General features: G+C 40.1%; 1 protein-coding gene across 3 annotated transcripts in view; it reads right to left on the bottom strand.

Annotated features, from left to right (window-relative positions):
* Positions 1-478: 478 nt before the first annotated feature.
* RHOT1 (ras homolog family member T1) overlaps positions 479-18,131 on the bottom strand; it is a 46,157-nt gene continuing 28,504 nt past the window's right edge. The window contains exons 16-21 of one of the 3 annotated variants that reach the window (XM_044422091.1): positions 17,441-17,524; positions 16,132-16,251; positions 13,764-13,966; positions 10,685-10,807; positions 3,821-3,964; positions 479-1,648 (exon numbers count right to left, since the gene is read on the bottom strand). In XM_044422091.1, coding sequence (XP_044278026.1) covers positions 1,531-1,648; positions 3,821-3,964; positions 10,685-10,807; positions 13,764-13,966; positions 16,132-16,251; positions 17,441-17,524 — 792 coding nt within the window. In that variant the 3' untranslated portion in view covers positions 479-1,530. The remainder of the gene's footprint in view (positions 1,649-3,820; positions 3,965-10,684; positions 10,808-13,763; positions 13,967-16,131; positions 16,252-17,440; positions 17,525-18,131) is intronic. The other 2 variants (XM_044422092.1, XM_044422093.1) reach the window with 2 other exon arrangements.

The following is an 18,131-nucleotide window of genomic DNA, read 5'->3' as shown; positions in this document are numbered from 1 at the left end:
CCAGGAAACTAGGCTGCCCGTTTTGTATGTGATGCCCTTTTGTCTAGCATGGATTAAATGCTAGAAAGCTTATCTGCTGCTACCGTCGAATTTCTCAAATCATGCAGAGTGACCAAAACACGTCGCTTTCGGATCAAGCAGATCTTCTCTGGTGGGCCCTTTGGCAGCTTAGTTGCTAGCAACTGCCCGAGGCCCACGCACCGGCTCTGCTCTTCCTCCAAGGAGTGATGAGGCGAGGCAAGCTGAAGGTGATGAGGGAAGACCATCCCAGTGAGATTCCCAGCTGAGCAGAGGCTTGAATGAGGAGCCGAACACAGTCCTGTTCAAATGTTTGCACGGCCACATTGTAGGCATAGCCAGCACCTCCCTCGCACTGGGTGCCACGTCTTGGAGCACATTACAGTGTCAAGAAAGCCATGACACTCCACTGTTGTGCAAACAGGACCAATCCAGCCTCCCGGAAGTACAAGACAAAGCATTTGAAACACGGCACAGTACAGTTATTTATTGAAATACTTGAAAAGGGTAGTCATGGGGAAAAATAGGTTGGACAGGAAGAATTTCCATTCGTCAGGGTTACTTGGCCTTCTTTTGTTTTAAAAATGCCACCTGCGGGTAAATCCAGCCAAGTGCAGAATGCAGTGCAGACCATGCAACTAATCTACTACTCAGTAGAGTAAAGTACTGCATACTATTTCATTTCTACCCCATACACATCTTTAAGGAGAGTAAGGGATGAAACAAATACTTTTGGTGAATTATAAACAGTTATAATATACAAATCGATTGCCCACTGAATGTGAAACAGCTACAAAACAGAGGAAAATGAGAGTACTGCAGGATGGCACACAGTGTCAGATGTTGACGAGTAACAACAGCACTTGCTTCCGATTTAACAAAGGGAACACACCATCCTCCTCCTCCTCCTCCTCCTCCTCCTCCTCGACGTGTGGCACATTTAGTTGTACAATGCAGGGTAGAAAAAAATCAATCCAAGTTCAGTCAAATTTGCACATTAAAACACTCCTGTGAAATATGATCAGTGGATGAGTGAGCAGTTCTGTTACTAAAGACAAAGAAATCAGCCCTCCCCAAACCCTGTAGCCCTAAAAGAAAACTTCAGATGCCTGTGAAATAAAGGAAGGGAGGAATGATGATCCTGGACTTGAGCCTACACTGCTGAAATTAAATTCCAATTGCACTCTCTCTCACTCCATTTGAAACATAGAACAGCGGTGTTTCCAATAACTTTTAGGGGCATCATAACTCACTGCCTTAATATATACAAGTTATTTTACAATAATTCCCTTTTGGCCATCGAAATGTAGCCACTGTAATGCAAAACCTCTCTTCCACAACCTATGCAATACTGCAAGTTCAGAACTATCATTTAAAATAATCTTATCATGAATTACAAATAATAAAGTAACTCGCATATATAAATATTTCTAGCAGTTTTAGAATGTACATAAAAGTTTCTCTTTTTTCCCCTTTGGTACCCTCCCTCCCCAAAACGTGCGGTCTTCCACATCATCGCTGCTTTAGTAATGCTCTGTACATGGCGAAGCCCAAAACAGCAAAGACTGTAGCACCAAAACTTGCTCGAAGCCAAAATGTAGAGCTCTTGAGGTCTGCTTGTGTCACATGCCTGAAATACAAAGCATTATAAAAATCTGATATTATAATGGCAATATCAGAAGAAAACACATAGCTGACAACGCATAAGCTTTTGGAAACATGGAACACTTGTCAGTTTTAAGTTAGTTCTAGAAATGTGGTGAAAACCCTTTTGCTGTAACTGTACAGAAAACTGTTTCACTATATGCTAGGTACCAGATCAACCTGACTGAACTGTCGTTCAATTAACATTTGGTGGCAGCGTGGAATGAATTGCTCAGTCATGTTTGAAGCTAGGCTGGGCTTCGTATTACAAGGCTGGTCTTGACCAAGGAAAATTCTTCGAGCAACCCTTCTATTTCCCTTTTTGCTGCCGAAAAACTCTTACCCTGAGGAAGAGCCCTGTGCTGCTTGTAAGTCTGCAATTGTAAAAAAAACTGAATGACCCACAGGCAAGTGGGTTAGAAGCACTGATGGATTAATCTGAAAGCTGATATAATAAATATAAGGAAAGCCTCTCTCTCCCACTCAGTACAGCATATGTGAAGCAGTTTGAGAAGAGTCAGCATCTTAGTGATGCTTGGAGGGACAAAGCAGGAATAATCTGGCTGCCCAAAGTTGGCATGCCAAGGTAGCTAATTCTCCCCAAGTCCATTATTTTCAAGTGAGGAATCATTTGGCATCAGAAAAATCAGGACAGCATCTCTTGGGTTGAAACGGCATGGCAGTAATAGCGTTCAATCCTAAGTTTTTGCTTTTCTCAATTTAAGCTTCTCCATCATTTTGATACAATGAAATGTGTTGCTTTGAAGAAGTGAACTGACAAGTGCAACACTTTCCCAAAAACTAGAACAGTAAAATGACAACAGCAAATGTATTTAGCAGATCAAAAGAGCACACAAACAAGGTCGTCCAGATGTATTTTAACACTGACTCTAGCTACCTCCTCCCTCAGCCCCTCCTTCCGGAAGATTTCATTTAAATATCATGAGCATTAACCCATGTGGGTTCATGTCAGTGTAATATCTGGAAAGCCTGAAGTTTACCCATCCCATGTTATTACTGTACACGTGTATGTGCAAACACACGTGCACATATAAATATGTCTTTGGTGGGCTGCCATGGCACTCAAATCAGAGGATGTCTAAGAAGCAACCAAAGGATTGCCCCTCCAGAATCATCTAAACTTCGACTTAAATGTAGTAATGATACCATCATTGGAGAGAAGCGAAATTGTGCTGTGTGTCCCCTGGCCAGCTGCAAGAGGGGAAGGAAACTACCCTCAATGTAGCTGCATGAACACTTACACTCTAGCACCTTTGCTCCTCCCTCCTGGCAGGGCTTAAGCATAATATCACAGCATTCACATCGTCATGCCATGAAACTGTTAAAAGGCAGGGTGTTAGCAAACGGGGACTGATATTAGCAGAGGAAAACAAAATGCAACAGAATAGAGTGAGTATGGGAGATGAATGCAAACAACAAGCTCAACAAATTCTGAAGAAAACCGAAAAGGGACAACCCGTGGCAGAACGTCATCACACAACCGTTTGCGAGCATGCTTCGTTAAAGCGTCTTGTTAAAGGTGGGCTTACCATAATGTAATGGACAGAAGCTTTCAAACAAAGGGTACTGCAGTGACCTTGATTCAAGGCACACTGATTTTCAAATTGACTGTTACGGAAGTGATTTAGGACTACCATAGAGAGCAAGGAGGCCAGAAGTCCTAGGCATTTAAAAACCCAAATGAGAAATAATGGGAACACTTCAAAGGTGCGTGACACAGAGATACTGTACACTCACACCATGACATCAGGCAGAGCAGGTTCTGATGTGCATGTTAAAGAACTACAAGGATTCTTCACAGAAGCAGGGATTATTACGCCACTATTATGTACCGCCACAAAACAGGCCAAAACGGATGGTTATTTTTCAGGCGCTCAGGCAAGAATACTGTCAATAATGTTTATATGTCAATACCCCATGCAACATTAATAGCCTTGTTGGTTTATTGCCGCCACTCAGTGAAGCCAGGTCCAAAACCACCTGCAATCAATCTCCAAATTGTTATTCTTGTGGGATGTGATCTTGAAGCGGACCAAACACAAACACGTCTAGCTCGCGTTAGTTCTTTCAAACGGTCTTAAAGCAAGGCATTTGTATGGTTTCTCCTTTAGTGAAGGGTCCCTTAGGATCGTGTTACCTGTCTTCCAGTAACTGTGGATCAAGGGATGACTCCATGAAGATGGAATTCTCCACAGAGCTGACGGCGTGCACCTGGTGAATAAGACTGCTCCCCTCGTCTGCTAACAGCATGGCACCCAACTCATCTACACGGGCTCTTAACCTTTTTACACACATGCACACAGTTGGCAGTTCATAGCATGGCTCAAAACAGCAAATAGCACACCAACATGGCATAGTCAGCTACCGATCTGTTTTTAAGTAGAGAGCATATGCTCCAGGGGACAGGTTAATGAAGGGGCCTGTCACGTTAATTATGGATTCAAAGGGAATCTAGGGGTTGGATCCAGATTGACACTGACTCAACTGCACTGCACTGGTGGGAATGGACTTCCCTGCTTTCCCACAGAAGCCTTTCTGGGCCCCTGAAAAATCATACACGAGATAGTCAGGAGAACTTGTTGAACAGGGTGAGGCAAGGGGGATCCCAAATCTGGGCAGAGAGAGGGCAGATCCTGGATCTGAACCCCCGTCTCTAACCAAAGTATTTACTGGGAGCTAATCCAAGCAAAAGAACTGCTACGAGACTTGGACATTTCATTTTGGGTTGTCTCACTAAAATTAACACAATGTGACTCAGAGACTGTTAAACTTGTGAGAGGAACTTTACTTTCATTTGTTGTTATTTCAGGTATGTACCTTTATTAATAAGGAAGGGGTTTTTAAAAAACAAAAACAAAATAGGCTTCTTGTCAAATTTAAACAATGAAAAACATTAGATCAAAAAGCAACTCAGCTGCCCAAATACTGTTTTAAAATTTGCAGATTCTCTGTAATTTGCACAACGTTCCCTTCAACATGTTTAGTGAGTTAAGAATTTTGAATGCATGAATCAGTATTAAATGCAAACTTCCCAAATTTGCTGCTTTTCAGCTTATTTTTTACAAGTGTTTGTACAGACATGCAGTCTCCATGGGCAGATATGGGAAATCCTATGCAGAGTTAAGTGGTGACAATCCAAGGAAAGATTCTGACAAATGTTACCTAAACATTCTTGATTCATGTAAAAGCAAATTGGGGTAGGGGGACATTTGGACAGGGGCAAATGTCCTTCCTGTGCTTGCCAGCCTCCCCCTTGGAGCTTTCCTACTTGCATCTGGGACCTACTATCCTTGGGATTAGCTACAGAGTGAAGAAGAGATGAGGGTGTTTATAGGGAAGAATTGGTGTCTAAATCAACCCCTGCCCCCCAGCACCATTAAGGAGTATAAGGAAAACATGGGCTTGGGAAAACATTTCTCTTACAACATGTGGTTCCACCATAAATACTCATAAAAACAACAGCAAATAATTTGTTTCTAACACACAGGTGGCAATTCTCACTTCACCTTTGAAACCCATTTACTGTGCAACTTTAACAGAATATTCTCAGAACATATATGGGTACAATTTGTACTGAAATTGGATTTTCTATCTTAAAAAAAAAATAGAGCACAGGCCCAAGGGTTTATCAAGGTTTCCGGAAGAAATTTTTGTTTAACATAACCAATGTTTTTTACATTAATAAGCAAAGGGCATGTTTTCCAAATAGAAACTGCAGACCTTATATTTTGTAATTCTTGTTTTTACTTTTTAGCCACCTGTTATTTCATTTTGGCAATGTAATAATTGGGACTTGTGGCTGAAATTAATGAGTTATAAGACCATTTACATGTGAATGAAACATTAACTGAGCAGACTTAGTAGTTTTAAATGGGAAACTTGAAACTATTAAACAAGAGACAAGAACATATAGAAGCTGAGACATTAAGTTTGCTTAATGCATCAATCAATCCTTATTCCCTCAAAAGATGCCGTGATGTTAACAAGGAACTTAGTAAGAGTTGTAACAAGACTCCAGGATTCCTGCATGCAAATACGGGGACATTACTGTCATTTAACTATCAAGCAAATCAGTCACAGACATAAAAGTTAAGTAGCAGTTCACATGAGTAACACTGCCCATACCAACCTCAAGACTACCTTTCAAAACCAAAATGGTTTAAAGAGAAATTTGGGATGGGAGGGCAGGAAAGGAACTGATAATCCATGCATTTGATTAGGCCAGGCTCTCTACCAGTTTTGCATTTAGGACCCTGAAATGGAACAATATTGGGCCTGCCCAAGTTAAGAGTAACCAAAACAAAAACAGTGCCTTTCCAACTACAAACCAAAAGAATAACAGCATGAGGGCTACAGAGGCTTAATTGTGTTTTTAAGAACCCGAAGGAAGTACAATAAGGTTTTTAAAAGTGCAGAGTAGCTTTGTTAGCCACCCACTACACATTACATCCTTAGAGGGAGGAGACTGCTCATTTGCTACCAAAACAATCCAACTTCTTGCCCAAGCAAGCCTCACCTTTTCAAGTGAGAAACTGTATGTTCTGCGGCTTAGGCAAGATCACCTCATTCTTCCACAGACTCCTGACATAGGCCCAGACCAATCACATGGGCTCTTACTTTTATGAAGGCAGAGAATGAATTGCTTACTGTGTCCTACTTATCTAACCACATCAAAGGCAACCTTCTAAGGAAGACAACATCAAGTGGGCTGGTAGGGGCAAGTAGAAGAGCCTTGTAAGAAGAATGGGTGGGATCCGCACAATAGTGACTGGCACTTATGGATCAAATAATCCTATAGACAGGTCACATGCCAGACATATTCAATTCTATGCATGTTTGTTGGGGAGCCAAGAAACCATTGAAACAAGTATGTTCTACTGGGAAATCCAAGCCAAACAATTGTGAGCCCTTTCAAACCTTCAGGAGCAAGGGAGCTGGGGAATCAAAAGTAATAATCTGATTTATACTGATTGAAAAGCAGGTGGCTTTGCAAAGCTATTTAGCTGAGAATGCACAAGCTTTATTAAACCAACAGACTTGTTTTAATTAATACTTGGCACAATCTATCATGATCCACATAATCAGAGGTTTATAGCTCAAATCCACTTGTAATTCACTTTGTTTCCAAGAAACTCAAAAACAATGGAATAAATGGAAAACATTACCAACTCTGAATTTTCTATAAGAAACCTTTCTAATATGACAATTGCAGTTTCACAGGATCAAGGAAAAACTCTCAAGTAGAGATTCCCACTTTTTGAAATGTAATGTCACTCACAGAGGGTTTCAAGCCAGAATAAAATGCTGCTAATGATACAAGAGAGACACTTTTTTAATATTTCAACAAGGCAGACAGAGAAATCCAGCTTCTAACCATAGATGAGACGTGCAGACAACAGAAAAGAAGCAGCCAGGCTGTTGGGTTGAAGACAAACACACAATGCATTAGAAGACACTTTAAGGAGTGGCATAAGAATGTAGTAAGAGGAGAGTAAGTGCCAGCCAGACAAATGAAAATGAACACCTAAAGGAAAAAACAAATTAAACATAAAAACAATCCAGAATGGTTCAACTGTTTCCTCTAAGGCAGGTTGCGTACAATGTTTTGAAGACAGCCCTGTTCCTAGTTAAATCTATAAAGGTAAAACTTCTGGGAAGTTCAAACCAACCATCCTACATGACACAATGGGAACACCTTCCTTACAATGAATTTCTATGTCAAGAATGACAGGAAAACATCCAAAAGGGATGTGGATCCACAGCCTTCGTTGTAACGTTCTTGTAATTCAAGTCCAATAATTTTCACCTTTGCTTTTCTCAAGATTCAAACTTTAATCTTGCTGTTCCCTACTTACATAGGAGTCTACTTTAATTTTCATCTAGACAAAAAGAATGCTTTACAAGACTACAGCCTGGTTCACGTGTCATGATAGGGCTCAAGCACACCTGGGATATGCTTCTTGACTTCTCTTTCTGAAGGCAGGAGTGGCTAAATCACCAGGAACTCTGTTGCCTTTCTCTAAACAAGCCAGAGACATAAGCCAATAGCAAACTCTGGCTTATAAGTCTGGCTCAGTAGGGAAGAGATCAAAGTAAGTTTCCCTTACTGTTACATTGTCTGAGAAGCATGAAAATCAAGAACCTTAATATTTATGTACGCTTTTATTTATTACATTTCTACTCCACCCAATAGCTGAAGCTTGTTGCTCTTAAACTTCAGAAGAAATGACACTCTGTTCTTTTTAAGGACTTCTGAAATAAGCTTCTCACCCCAGAGCAAAATCATGCTTCAAACATGTGCCACCCAGGGAAATTTGAGCAGCTGGGCAGAGAAATTCAGACTGCAGCTACATTCACAAGCTGAAAGCCTGTAGGCAGTTTTGCGCAGAGACTGGAAGTGATATGCAGTGTGTGTGTTTGCACTGAGTTGACCCACACACATACAAGTGAGATGGGAGCACTTCTATGCAGAAGAGTGAGGTTATTGTTTGCACAGTGGAAAAATAATGGTTGCCATTTGTGAGCTGTGTGAAACAGGCATACTAAAGAATACAGAAAAATAAGCAGCCATGGATTCCTTGCAAATTTGATTTTTCTGAAGAGGAAGGCAGCTAATTTGGGGAAAAGCCAGTTCTCTCGGTATGCTCAGACCTTTTTTTATTTTGGATGAAGGAGCATTCAGTCACTTGAGAGCTTCTACTCACCTTTAGTTTAGAGAATACACTCAGATTTGTCACCTCAGCTATTACTGGTGACCTCCCTTTTCATTTACTTTAATTATTTTTTCAATCTACCTAATAGCAAACATTATCTTCTTGAGGGAGTAGAGACTTCTCCCCCAGTGGCATGTGCCTTCCACAATGAAGACAGAAAGCCACCTGAGAGGGAAAGTCCCACCTCCACCTCCAACACAGCAACTGCTCTCTAACCTTGACACCCTTTGATTGCCTATTATGCATAATTACAGGACTTGACAACATAGTGCTATCAATCTATAGCACTTCCTGCTCTCCTCTGTGTGTGGTAAAAGGCCTTTTAATGGCCTCTTGCCTCCTTACCAGGACTGCAGAAAGGCTGACTGGACAGCACCCAAAGTACAGTGTTAACAGTCCATGAGCATCTCAAAAGGGCTCTGAGGGAGTCCCTTCCTACTTAAACATTCCCTAGCAAAAGATAACAAGAGCTGTGCAGCTGGAATGAAGCATGCAGATAGGGATGTGAGGGTTTCACTATGTGAACACTTTCCTATTCCTTAGGGATTTTGTCACTACAGATGTAAATAGCTATTTTTAAAAATGAAAATTTTCCACAACTACCATCGTATCCCCTATTCATACCATGAGTACCTTCAGACTTGCATTTTGCCAAGCACAGACATCTTCCAAAATGTGTAATTATAGCAAGAGGTCACCTACAGTATGGCTTCTGACTAGGGACAGCTTCTGTGACATAAATAAAATCAATCTGAGCTGCCATTCTTTTACTAGGCCAGTTTAATTCTTAAGGATCTGCTAATTTATTTTCTCTGTGTATAACAGAGAAAAGGTTCAACTCATGATGATATCATATAGTAACATAGAAACAGAGTGAGTCAGAAGGGGCCATCTATTCTGACCTCTGGCTCCAACCAGCTCCACTCATGACATGCAGCACTGTTTGCAATACTAACAAATCTTTACAGAATCTCCTTCTACCCTTCTAAGCCCACCCCTTAAGATCTGGGTTAGAGATCCTTCTTCAAGATCCCTCTTTGAAGGAGATCAGGAGAATGGCTATCCGAAGGGCCTTCTCTGCAGGGGCGCTCCAGCTGTGGAACATGCTGCCCAGAGAGGTGCATCTGGCTCCAACACTTGATTCATTTTGGTGCCAGGCCAAAACATTTTTATTTTCCCAGTATTTTAAGATCTGATGATTGTTTTAAAAATGGGTTTTTATTTGTTGGTTGATGGTGTGCTCTATTGTTGTATTGCCATCCTGAGACCTCAGTGAAGGACAGGATAGAAATACTTCATATTTGCTAGTTGCCAACTGCCTTTTCTAGAGTATTTGCATGGCTTGAGCAGAAAATGATTTACTTAAAATACCAGTAGCATTTTGTTAGAATTTGTTGTTAAATGCCACAGATCTCACTGCATCATATCCATTCACAGGGACAAAAGATAGGTATTTTGACCACTGGAAGTTAATTCAACTGGAACATTTTACGAACAAAAATACACAAATTTAAACCCTACAAATTAGCCCCATAAAATAATGCCAACCAGTCTCCCAGCTAGAGATTTCAGAGGTACATAATCGGCTGGCAAGCCATTTTAACCAAAATTGCCCTACAGGAAAACTAGGTGCTGATCAAGGATGTTCGGTTTCTCCACATGCCTTAACTTGCATATAACTTTCTGCATGAAGCTTATTCTGAAAATTTACATCAACATTACGTTTATAGCTCTGCAGGGCTGTTCATATGTGGGTCGTAAATTGTGGGTCAATTAGCAGTAACAAACTGGTCTTAATTAGAGGTTGTTCTGTGATGTCCAAACACAATATTATGGGTTATTGTGGGATAAAAAATCCACAGTTAATCTAAGAACAAATAATGAGTTATTTCTTAGAACAAACTGGGCTGAATGGAGGGTGCATATATAAAATGGTGGTGACATGTGCTATGACAAGTCTTGGGTTGATTTAGCCATGATTTGCTGCCATTACATGTGAACCAGGTTGTTATTGAGAGCAAGGGTTTTGTTTCATGCTAGAGGTCTTAATAGCAACCTCAACTCCTCTACATCGTTATTTTTACTAAATTGCTAATTAATAAAATTATAGAGCAAGCATCATTTGAAGAGAAACACTTTCAGAGCAAAACCAATACCTTCCTTATTAGGTACAGTTGCCTGCTGAATGAATATGGAGTAAAGGGTCTGAATCAATTACAGAGTTCAACCATTTGTTTAATAAAATACTTTTAAAGCACGCCTGGTTCCTAGTAAATAAAATCAAAGACCTGTTAAGAACTGCAGTGAAGAGTTTGTTCTTTACAGATTGCAGCAAGTCTGAGTTGAGGAGGTTCTGACAGATGCAAAATGTACACCTGTTGCAGGTGCACATACAGCGTAACCGGGCATGGCTGCGAAAACACACAGAAGGACAGGAGTTGAAATCTCAGGCAGAAACCAGGTCTGAGCCAAAACCAAGAGAGAGGTGGGAACAAATGGGTAACATTTGGGGGAAAAGTGAGGCAAGGGTAGACTAAAGTTGTGTTGATTTCCAGGAGGAGATATTTTTAAGAAAATGCATTGTGCTAATATGCCTGCATCCCCTTGAGGAAAAAAAGGAATTTTTCTTTTATGCTGAGCTTAGAAAGAGTAGGGGAATGGAGCATGCACTCGCATTCCAAGAGGCAACTCCTCCTAAATCCACCAAATGCATGTAATTAAATTGTATCCCCAAACTGAACAACTTCATTAAGTAACAGTTACCCTTACCTCTTCCATCCCAAACAGCACACACATGCTTAAGAATCAGGGACATTAAAGAAGTCACATACAGCATGGTATATATTTTTTCATATATTTAAATATTCCAGGTTAGCCAAATGCATTAAGCAAAAGCAAAACAAAACACACCCACCCACTTTGACCTTTGATGTCCTCCTTTCAAACTGCACTAAAAGGTGATTTTGCTTTTATGGAACAGCAAAGATCCATCTTGATCCTACACCTTTTTGTGGTGTAAGAAATTACTTTTTTCCATGACAGTATCTATCAGTGGTTCTTCACCAGAAGAGGCAGAAGTGGAAAGTCCCTGTTCAAAGGCAGTACACCTATGTTTCCCAGATGGGGAACAAACTGCTGAGGGCTACTTTCATCCTGACTTGTTTGGAAGCTTCACAAGACCTGTAGCTAACCTGAAAAGAATATTCCTGGACAAGGCAGTGTCACAGCACTAGCACAAAAGGCACAACACTAGCGTAAAGCAATACTAAACAAAGAGAAAAAGAGGCAATACACCTCTGAAATTCAGAGGCAAACCACTGCGGTTTCGTGTTGACTAGAAGATGCCAATAATGTTATGCCACCATGAGTTTATGTTTGCCCAGCATCAATAGTGCTAGCACACTGGATACTGCCTGCATTTTCATTTGCAAAAGAAAATGAAAAAGCCCTGTTCTTGTTTCTTGTTGCGCCAAAAATGTGAAGGCCTTTAAGGAAACTTGGTGGTGGTGGTGGGGAATTCTTCTTTTTCTTTTTACCCAACCCATCACATCTCTAAATGGAGTTTAGAGTTGTATTGAATAGCAACTAATGCACTATTCTGAATTTGCTACTTGAAAATGATGCCTGACCCAAGCAAGTAGAAAATGTCTGATCTACCAAATGCAAAGGCTGCAGATTGGGCTTGCTTGGCAACAGAGTGAGATGCGTAGTGAGAAACAGCAATTTTAATGTACATTAAATCTCAGCCTAACATGAAATACAAGGTATCTATTACATTTTAGGAGCAGCATGTGACCTATATAAAAATAAACAAGCTAAGGAATCATCAAGCAGCACATTTTTGTAGTACTTCTAGAGAGGCAGGGGGAGCGGGAGGGAGGAAGGGAGCGGGAGGGAGGAAGGGAGGGGGGGAGAGAGAGGGGGGGGTGCTGCAAGGATCAAGAACTGACTTTAGCACTGACTGTGAGACAGTTTGCTTAGCAAAACCATAGCTTGAAACTGCCTAAAGATATTCCATTTTCCACACAAATGTATTAAGTGGTTTGAACCCTCCTAAGTGTTTATAAATGCCAATTACTGTTTTATTTTACACTGCCTGTGGTAACTGAGCACATGAAAAAGTTCCTTTTTAGTCAAACGATGAGTAAAAATAGATTTCTGTAACCAGAGTACTGAATAATCATATCGTTGTGCCATTCTATCCTAGTACAGCGCTTACCACTACTGGAAATAAGAATTGTAATTGGGATACCGTATCATGTTGGTTAAAGCAGGTGTCTATTTAAAAGAAAGAGAGGGCACTTAAGCAGCACGCACCAAAGCTTGGAGCAGTCTCTTTGCCTCCAGCATGCCAGGGTCTTCAATTCCAAAAGGCAGACAGAAGGGTCACAGGAGATGGCTCTGGACTTCTGAGCTGAAAGAGTGCGCCCCATTCCGGCAGCCTCCAGCTCTGGCCTGTCAGTGCATGTGTGCTTAACTATCCTATGGAAAATGAAACCCTATCTTTCTCCCAGAAATGCCCTGCTCCCCTTCATAAAATGTAGTATGACCAGGATCCAAAGACCCAGTTTATACATACCTAAAGGACTGGCTATGCCCAATAGGGGCCTTGACCTTTTCCTCCGCAAAGCAGACTAGTGTGCCTTGTCTCAAAAGTAGTTTGCAAGCCTCCTCCATCTGAGAGAAGTGGTTTGCCATGTGGCAGGGAGAGCTGTTGGGTACATGGAACTGGTTCTACGATTCTTTGCATCTTGGCCCATATGTATAAGGGCCAATTAAAGAGATGTGCAGATATAAACTGATACATATAACTGAAAATTAGGTACCATCTTGAACACTCAAACACTCCATGTGTAGCTAGGAATGTAACCTTTTATCCATTTGTGAAACTATATCCTTAGCAGCAGTGATTTCACAAAGGTAAATACAAATGTTTGACCTGAAGCTTTAGTTATCTCCATTTTCCCCCAGCGAACAAGGGTCCAGTCTCCTTGGGACATGCTCACAACTCTTTGTTAATGAATGAGGAATGACAATGAGCAATGCAGTGCATGCACACATGGAGAGAATCGAACCCCATGTCTTTAAGCTGGAGCCAATTCTGCAATGTATCCAGATTTTTTTTCCTCAGAAATATGGTATGTGCAATAACTGGCACACAGACGCTTAAAACAAAATAATTTAAATCGTTTGTATTTCTCTGCCAATTTAGCATTGAACGCTTTCATTTAGTTGCATCACTAACATCTCCCTCTGTTGCTAAACACAATTTCAGTGAGGCACAGAGTTCCATCCTTATGGCCACAACAGCATGCAAAGTTACCATGATCCATGCAGTCTGAGTTATGGGTTGCTCTGGATACTTACGGATACATGGCCATCGTCGTCAGCTTAACAAAGATGTCCTTACTTGGTGCATCAACAGTGTTACAAGAAAAGGCTTGCGGTGGAGGCATTTTGTGTTTTTTGCAGAACTCGGCTGGGGAAATGTTGTACTCTTGTCTAACTTCATGCAGGTCTGACTTGGCAGCTACCACTAAGCAAGGTATCCTACTGTCCATGAAGTGTTGCTACATGTTAAAAGTAAATAAATACATGGAATTAAGATGTATACAAACGGAGTAACCTTCACTGACTGGACTCTATAAAACCACAAATCTACGTAAGTAAGCATCCAAATCCTTTAGATTTGCTTTCCACAAACATCAAACAGAAAGGCTGCTTTTGAAATCACTGTTTCAAAAGCAGTTCGAGAGATGATCTATGGGTGAGGACAGTTCAGAGAAAGATGAAAAAGGCACCAGGCTTGAATAAACTTAGTTCACTTACTACTATAACACAATTTAAAAGACTTACACTGCAGTCTTAAGTATGCATACACAGTGATAATTTCCACTGGCTTTAACTGGATTTATATTCTGGTAAGTAATCTGAGGGTTATACTCTTAGTTACCTTTGTTTCAACCAAACTGAACTTCAGAATCAGTATCTTGAATGCACACCTGTTCTTAATTATATTTATGTTTCATTGAAATCAACTGATGAACCTCAAATCAGTACAGTGAGCAATGTCACTTGATGGGTAAGCAAGCTGAAATGTCACATTTGAACTATTTTATACAATTTAGTTCTTGGTACCTGCTCTTTAAATATCAGTTTTCAAATTTTACAGTGGGGATTTTATCTGGAAGTTTCACTGATGAATGTGAATTGCTGGAAGCTTTAAAACATTTGCTGAAAAATTTATTGCATGTGGGATAATATTTTTAATGATAACCATTTCACTCACCAATTGAATGCATCACCACTATGTGGTACAGTTCTGAACACTGTAAATCACAGGGTCAGGCACTTTTAAGCTGTTAAGTGAACTTTGATGACACATGGCAGCCTATGCAGAAATTATTTCTGTGCAGGAAATTTCACTGTATGTGAAGCAGACCATAAATGAAATCTGTCCCACTTCTCCTTGTGGAATATATTGTAATAAAATTGGAATATATTGTAATAAAAATCTTTATGTATGATTTGCACAGTTCTGAAATTTTTGAAAGTTTAAATTTTATCCCACAAAACCCTATGGCTTCAGAGCCAGAACCTAATTAACCCTTAGAACAGGATAACTGGGAACCTAGCTCGGTTGTAGAAAACTCAGAACTTAGCCTCCCATCTACTTATAGGCCAAAGGAGAAAGAGACTGCCTTCTAGCCACAGATGTAAGGTAAGGTTTTGAGTCAAACCTTGATTTACAACTGGAAAACATCACTCCTTGAACTGCATTAAACACATTCTTGCCTTGACATCCCATTATCTTTTGTCTGCTTTTAATTATGTACTTTTGATTACCCAGATTGCTTGGGCATATCTTGACTCTTGAACCCCATTTGCCTTGAAACATGTAACACAGAAATCCTGATGTAGGGTCTATCCTACTGTAGAACTTGATATCTGACTGTGGTTGAATTCTAACCTTGGGACTATTTTGGGCAAAGTCATAAATGCTAGAAAGACTTTCCTGTCTGGACTTATTGCAGACCCGTCTCCTTGAATCCTGTACCACATATTAACTTGTTGGATTATGAACTTTTACTTGGGTCTGTTTTGAATTTCAAACTATGAGTTGCACAGAGGGAAAACTGCCTTTGCCAGGAATGCCATTTTATTTTTATCTTCTTTAGTGCTACTATGAACCTGAGGCCCTCATCTCCCTTGAATTTTATACCATGAAATCATTGATTTGAACTTATAGAACTTTGGATTTTAGCTTCGTAACTGAATTGAAAAACTAGCCTTAGAACCATTTTCTGAACTAAGCAATGGACTGATGTTAACTGCTATTTTAGTTATAACAATTACGTTTTCCCCTTGGGAGTGTAAGAAGTTGACTATCCCAACCCTATTGCAGCCTCACAATCGTTGTAGCTTTCGATGAGGTAGGGTAGCCTGAAAGAGGCCCATAAATGAGTGGTTTAAATATCACACTGGCTAATTATATACATAGTGGGCAAACCTTTACTATGTCATTTCTAGACATGCTGGGCAGGAAAGAAATATCCATTTTCAAAATAGCATGCTACCTTGAATCAACTACATCCGATATATTCATGTTTTATATTACCTCTGTGGGCTGCTTCAAATGAAATTGCCAGGCAGATAAAATACACATTTATCGTTTATCAAGATGTTTATTTTCCAGATTTTTACTTGGTGTTAAACAATGCATGGAGATACAAACCTTAAAAATCCTGGCGCAGTATTCAAAGGATTTGGGATTGCTGACATCATATACTAGGCATACAACATCACACATTATTTCAGCATCACACAGGAAGTCAGATTCACAAACATTATGCAACTGTGAAGAGAAAAGGAAGTTTTAACAACTACAGGATGCTTTATAAACATACTTTTTTGCTTTCTCATTCACTATTGCTTTTTCCTTTAAGCACACAAAAGATGCAACTACCATTTATTAGAGATAGGCTGCCCTTTACGAGGACTGGATGACTCCTTTAGTAAATCTTTGAGTACATGCACATGAGGGGGTTAATTTAAATACAGCATACAGTCAATCAATTTTTCCTATAAGTCCTATAGGACATAATTACATGCTATATGAAGAAGCCAGAGACCTAAATCTGCTGTTGCAAGCTTCTTAAGGGCTACACGTCTATATTCACAATATTGTGCAAAATACAAATTTGTCTGCATACTGCTGCCTATACATGTCCATTCTAGGAGATACCAGGACACATCCTCTAAATTCTGCGGGTTTTGTCTGTATATGGAAGAGGACTATGATTTTTTGGTCTTGCAGAAGAGCAAAAAGCAAGTTCCATAGGATACTGAGGGTTTCCATACCCTAAGAGGAACCTCAGCCTTCTGCCACAGAAATTTCCAGACAGCCATTGTGCTCTGACTTTCTTAATTCCTTGCTGTTAACATTTGCAAATTTCAGCTCTTGGCTTAGGACTACAACCATACAAGTCCCTACTATCAAATGTCTTAAATTCAATATCATCACTATTGATCAAGTAGTGATTGCAGAAGGAAGGAAGGAGGATCACAAGTACATGACAGGCCCACATTTCAAGTTGTCAAATGAGAGAAAGCATGTAATAAGACAAGGCCAGCGCAATGGTGAAAGGCAAGGGTGTTGTATGTACAACACAGCCCCAATTTCCCTGTAAGTATGCTTGGAGGCTTCACATTGATAAACCTGTTGGTACAACAGAGGTAATTCCATTCCATGAAATGCTATATCCCAAATCTAATTCAGCTTAAGTCAAGGCTCACTACATAAAGAAGCCAGCTTGTGAGATAAACTGTTTGAAATGTCTAATTCAAATGAGCAGAACAATTCATATTAGGTCATTATGCATTCTAAGCAAGCAATTCTACTGTGTAAGTAGGAAAATGGTTTGTAAATTTTCAATGGATTGAAATATTGTAAATATTCAATGGATTGAAATACAACAACATTATGAACAGCACCAAAGAAGGAAAGTTTCATTTTGGATGTCAATATATCAACATGGCCTTACCAGTAAGTATTTTTCTTGCCCGTACACATAAACTGTATTAATTGCATAATAAGATTTGTGGTCTGGACGTATATGCCTCTGTCTCTGGAAAGTATAAAAAAATTCAAATAGTATGAAGGGCTTTCATCATGAACCACATTTGGCAAGCTTATTTGGAGCAACAAGAGCGTAGCATAATCTAAAAACAATCAGGAATCTCAACTGAAGTCTGTATTAAGGGGAAAAATCACCATGCACTACCAATTTATTGTATGAAGGATTTCAACACATAAGCTTACACTTGGGTAGGAAAATTTCATATTACTTTTTCCAAGCAGTGTGGCACTACAGTGTTGGATTCTTCTAGTTGTTAAACATTCATAGGCACTGCATACAGCCACTATAGCTCTGGCTATTGGACAGAAATGTACAGAGACAGCTCTGTAGTGTTGCTTCTGTAACCCAGATGACTCTCAGGAAGAGGGTGAAAGCTTTGTCTCCTAATCATAGAGTACTTCAGCATTTCTACCAAAACCAGGGAATAAGTGCTGTAGAAAGATTGCAGCCATCCCTCCAAACTTTGGAAGGCAACTTTACTAGTCCCCCAATATCACAGAAAGAAGAGGCAGATAAATGAAAGGGATGCACCAAAAGAGGAGACAAATGGAGAGAAATGATTTCTAATGTAATTGTGGTAAGCAAGTGCCACCAA

This window comes from Varanus komodoensis, unplaced genomic scaffold, assembly GCF_004798865.1.
Source record: "Varanus komodoensis strain SLA01 unplaced genomic scaffold, ASM479886v1 scaffold12, whole genome shotgun sequence".
Taxonomy (NCBI): Eukaryota; Metazoa; Chordata; class Lepidosauria; order Squamata; family Varanidae; genus Varanus; species Varanus komodoensis.
Note: the sequence above shows the minus strand (reverse complement) of the source record. Positions and strands in the feature narration are given on the sequence as shown.